At 44.4% G+C, this 5,173-nt stretch overlaps 1 protein-coding gene across 1 annotated transcript; it reads right to left on the reverse strand.

The window, feature by feature from the left end:
* Positions 1 to 1,812: 1,812 nt before the first annotated feature.
* Positions 1,813 to 2,823, reverse strand: LOC102294752 (olfactory receptor 51G1-like). Its single transcript, XM_005950178.1, has one exon. The coding sequence runs from the start codon at positions 2,821 to 2,823 to the stop codon at positions 1,813 to 1,815; it is 1,011 nt and encodes a 336-aa protein (XP_005950240.1).
* Positions 2,824 to 5,173: the final 2,350 nt, after the last annotated feature.

A 5,173-nucleotide genomic window follows, 5' to 3' on the forward strand; every position in this document is an offset into this window, starting at 1 on the left:
CTAATGAAGTGTTGCAAAATTCAAAAAGAGAAAGTTGAGCCAGAAGGTTTTCCCAGAATGCACTTTGTGAACTTTCCTGCAGTGAATGATGAGAAACAGATCTGCCACCAAGTTCCTGCTGCTCCACATCACAGACATGAAATCAGAATCAGAATCGTGTTTATTGGCCAAGTATATGTGCAGACACATACAGGGAATTTGGTTCCGGTAGCTGGAGGCTCTCAAGCACAGCAATGTAAATCACACACACACGTGTCTATATATACACATTACACATACATACACAAAGCTGTGTAAATCAACTATAAATAACTAATCTAAACTTATATACATAAAATACAGAAATGAATGAGGTGGAATGAATACTACAGAATGTACATAAGGTGCAGCTGCAGTCTGGCAGTGGGAGCAGTGTGACAGGTCAACTGTTAAGAAGGGAGATGGCGAGGGGAAAGAAACTTCCTGTGTCTGAAACTGACGCAGGTTGAGACTGAAAGACCATCACACGGATCTGGAATGATCCATGTGCAGAATGACCCCACGGTCAGCTGATCCTGTTAAGCAGAAATGTTTAAGGTGGCAAAAATGATGCAAACTCAAACTTATGAAGGTATTGTCTTCTACTTTTTTTAAAAAAAAAAAAAATTGTCAGAAGGTTCAATTAAAAACTGCAGTTTCCAAAAAGTTCAATTTTCTGGCAATTATTTCATAGTTCAGACTTTACAGGGTTAACAACCTGCAGAACAGCAAGATCCTGTTGGGGGTTAGGTCAGCTTAACTTTTAAGGACTTGAACAGAAAGCATCTGGACTTCTGGACATAAACGACCTCACTCAGAACTGACAGAAGTCATCTATCTACGAATGACCATCTTTGAACAAAGGGGGGCTTACAACTCCGATTTATTCTGAGATCCTTCCCAGATCCACTCACATCTTGTCAGTCTCACAATGGTTTCAGCCCAAACCTCTGCTGGTAATGACCCACAACCTTTTTCACAATGGACGGAGGGATTGGAGAGCAACTTCGGGTTACTACCTTGCCCAGGGATATTTGGCATACATGCTAGGGGGATTGAAAGACCAATCTTGCGATTAGTAGGTGACCTGCCGTACCTCCTGAGCTACAGCCAGTCACCTGTACAGCACCCCATGTGACTCAGAGCGGCCAGCCCGGGACAGCCCTTTGCCACATGGCTTCGCCTCTCTCTCTGTCTTCACTGCACTGTCTAACAAAGGCCAAAAATAAACTTTGAAAAGTCCAGTCGCTTTTCTTTCCAAGCTCCTCAGACAACCAGCACCAGGATGGCCGACACAGAGATGTCAAATTAACTTTTAACCCTTTTTACTGAATTTTTCCACGTTGGTCCGGCTGTATGGAAAGTGCAGCTGTGATGCATGTATGAGCTAAAATCTTCTGTTTGTGGTTTCTGAAATGTGCTGTGTGCTGGATGAGGTAAAGACTCTGGTGTGTCATTTCACTCAGAATCTCTCAACAAAGCGACGGCAGACTGTGCCTCTGCCGGAAGAACTGTAATAACTGTGTAAGAAACCTATTGTGATTCATGCTGCAGACACAGTATTTGAGTCTGAATCAAAACAGCCTTTTAGGATGTGACTGTAGCTGTAAGATTCATGAGCAACCAGAGGAGTAAGATGGCTTTCAGAGGCTGCTGGTTTGAATCTGCACAGAAGAGTTTACATGAGTCAGAGGCAGCCATGTATTTACATGGAATAATATGCAATAATAATAATAATATACAATATTCACCACAGTGTTCAGAGCAGACATGATGATGATTTTGCTTCTGCAGTTATCTCCTTTTGTGAGCAAACAGACGTTTGCGGATGTTGGACATGTTCAGTCCGTACAGTACGGGGTTAAAGAGCGGCTGGCAGGTTAGAAAGTACAGCGATAAAACAATGTGCACCATGCTGTGCACACTGCTCAGACTGAACCTGCTCTGGATCACTTCAAAGCACACACCAAAAGAGAAGTTGAGCAGAGAAGCGAGGTGAGGCGTGCAGGTGCTGACGGCTTTCTGTCGGGTTTGTTTGGATCCAGAAAAACAGACTTTCAGGATCCTCACATACGAGCAAAGGATTAAGATAACTGGAACAAAGACTGTGAGAGCTGTGATAAAAAGACCATAAATGTTATTTGCTGTGGTTTCAGAGCAGGCCAGTTTCACAATGGAGTAGTTCAAACAGTAAACCTTGTTAATGACGTTCCCACAGAGCTCCAGAGGAGCGATCAGTAAGATCAAAGCAAGAATGGTAAGAAAAGAGTATAACCAGGAAAGTGCAATCAGCAAGACAACCGTTGCAGGCGTCATACGTGTGTGATATTGCAGAGGACAGCAGATGGCGAGGTATCTGTCATAAGACATGACGGCTAAGATGCAAAACTCAACACAGACATAAGAAAACACACAGAAGATCTGCAGGAAGCAGAGAGGAGCAGAAACAGTGTGAACATCAGAGAGGATCTGAAGCAGGAGGAACGGAAACAGCCCTGTACTACCATACAGCTCATTCACAAACAGGCTGCACAGAAACATGTACATAGGTTCATGTAAGCTTCTGTTCACACAGATAACCACAATCAGCAGGACATTGGCGCAAAGAATCAATAAGTATAAAGACATAACAACCGTGAAACAGAAATATTTCAAAGTACTGGTGTCGAAGTAAGCAGCAAGTGTGAAGTATGAAACCTTTGAGGAGTTTATGATGAGATGTATTTTGTTCCCCTGCGTTGTGTCTTCACTGTGATCCTGCAAACACACAATTTCACATTTTAGGCGTTTCTCATCATAAGCCATCATCACATGATCAGAGCAGGGAAAACACGTTTCTCTCTTTATGTTAATGAACACAGATGTGCTACACACATCTGTCAAAGTATCTACTTAAAAGTATTCTCTACACAAACGTACCATTGTGTGTTTGTGAAGCTTTCCCCTACTGCTGCCACGCTCACTGAAACTTTCTCTGATCGCAGAGGCAGCCGTCACTAAAGCTGGAGCTTTGCTGCGGATCGCTGACTGATGCAACAAATCAGCAGAAAAAAACCTGACAAAGACCGCCTACCTGTTCAGGGAAATGATGTCAGCCTTTGGCCTTATGAACAGCACAGTCTGCAGAGACCATGAAATACAAACTTTCCTGATCCTGGACACTAAACCACCAGAACAACCTCCTCTGCAGCACCCTGGTCTCATCACTAACTGTTCTCAGGGAAGTTTGAAGGTTTCATGGGTTTAAGAAGTTGTTAGTGGACACAGGTAGCTGCATTCTGATCACAGTTGTTGAATGAATCAGTGAGAGTATGGAAGGACTCAGCAATTCCTGATCAGGGTGGATGTGAGGGAGTGAACAAAAAAAAGTGAAAACTTTTTAAGGACAAATATACTTGCCATTGTAAAATGTGTGCATGGGTGGAGGAGGGTGGAGGAGGTGGGGAGGCAGATTGACCTGTTGGGGGGAGAGGTGGGGGGCCATGTCCACACTAATACGTTTTCGTTTGAAAACGGATCATTTTCTCTCCAAACTGAGACGGCGTCTTCGGTCAAGGAAAACGGAGCTTTTTGAAAACGCTCTCCAAAGTGGATACATTTGAAAATGCCGTTTTCGTGTCGCCTTGTGGACTGCAAAAAAACGAAGGTTTTCAAAAACGATAATGCATTTTAGTCATGTGATGCAGTCATGTGACCTTTACAACTAAGATGGCAGATGGCATTGTCACGAAGTGGGATGGACTCAAGCGCAGACGAGGCAGCTAGAATACAGTTCCGTTTACTATACAACACCAGGTGCAAATATATACAAGTGAGAGGGCGGGGGGAACCCAGGGCACAGGGAAATCCGGGAAAGGAGCTCTTCACACACACAAGGGACTTCACAAAAGCACAGCACACCAGCAGCCCGCACACCAACGGTTCCAGGGAAACGGAATTCCTGTTTACAGACAACAAGTGATTAATCCAAAGGGTCAGCGATACGAAAAGGCAACAAGAGGCTAGTACTCCGGAGCTTACTGTCGAGGTTACTCAATAGTCCAGCGACGAGATGTTTCCAGCCACTGCCTTAAGTAGTGGATGAGTTTCGGCAATGAAACACGTGTGTGATTAATTTCAGGTGCGAGGCCCAGGGGCGGGAGCCCGCAATGAGCTCCGCCCCGGCGAGACACGGCAAGCGTGAGAGAGGTATGTAAACAAGAAACATATGTAGCCAACCTGAGTCAGCCGGGCAGACACGGGGACCATGACAGGCATTGTACGGCAGTTGTTTTGTTGGCTCTCAATTTTGACAGCCCTATTAAAGATTAATATCAGTTTGTACATGCTCCAAAAGACGGAGTGTTTACTCAGAGCTGTTGTTCAGCAACTTTGTGCCCTTGTGTTACTCGCAACAACAAGTCCACCTCATTGTCAGTCCATTTAAAAAACTCAGTGCTTTTCCTCGACATTTTGCTGCAATGTTTCAAAGAGCCAGAAAGTAAATAAACGGCAAATGGAAATGACGCAGGTCGAATGCACAAATGGAAAACTATAGAGTGGACACGGATGTTTTTAGATTTAGATTTTCAAATTTATCCGGATTAGTGTAGACGTAAGCTGATGGATGCCGGTTGGTAAGGATGCCTTTGATCCAGGAGTGGGTGGGTGTCTGAAGGTGGTCCAGTTTGGTGCTGAGATGTCTGGGATTATGGTGTTAAATGCTGAGCTGTAGTCCTCACGTAGGTCTTCCTGTTCTCCAGATGGCTCAGTGCTCAGTGAAGAGCAATAGTGATGCTACATGGTTTAATTTGCTCTGTAAGCAATCTGGTAGGGGTCGAGAGAAGGCAGCAGACAGTCTCTGGTGTGCTGAATGCTCCTGCCCTTTTGTGAGTGTGGACGCTTCATCTCTTTGCTCTTTAAATGCTTTGCTTCTTTTGTTGATTTTTATGCTGATTTTTTCCCTTTTTCCGTATGAGCTTACCTGCGATAGCTTCTGGACACTTATAGATCATTAGGAATAAAGTGTTCTTAACAGAAACAGCAACATTTTTATAGTTACCGTATCTTCAGCGCTCCGTGTGTCTGTGGCCTACACACAGCTGATTACAGCGTCTGGGCACCGAACAGCCTCAATAGCCTGGAAAGGTGCTAACCGCTAGGCTAACTAGCAACA

This window comes from Haplochromis burtoni, unplaced genomic scaffold (genome assembly GCF_018398535.1).
Source record: "Haplochromis burtoni strain Fernald_Lab_line unplaced genomic scaffold, NCSU_Asbu1 Contig_752, whole genome shotgun sequence".
NCBI classification, from domain to species: domain Eukaryota; kingdom Metazoa; phylum Chordata; class Actinopteri; order Cichliformes; family Cichlidae; genus Haplochromis; species Haplochromis burtoni.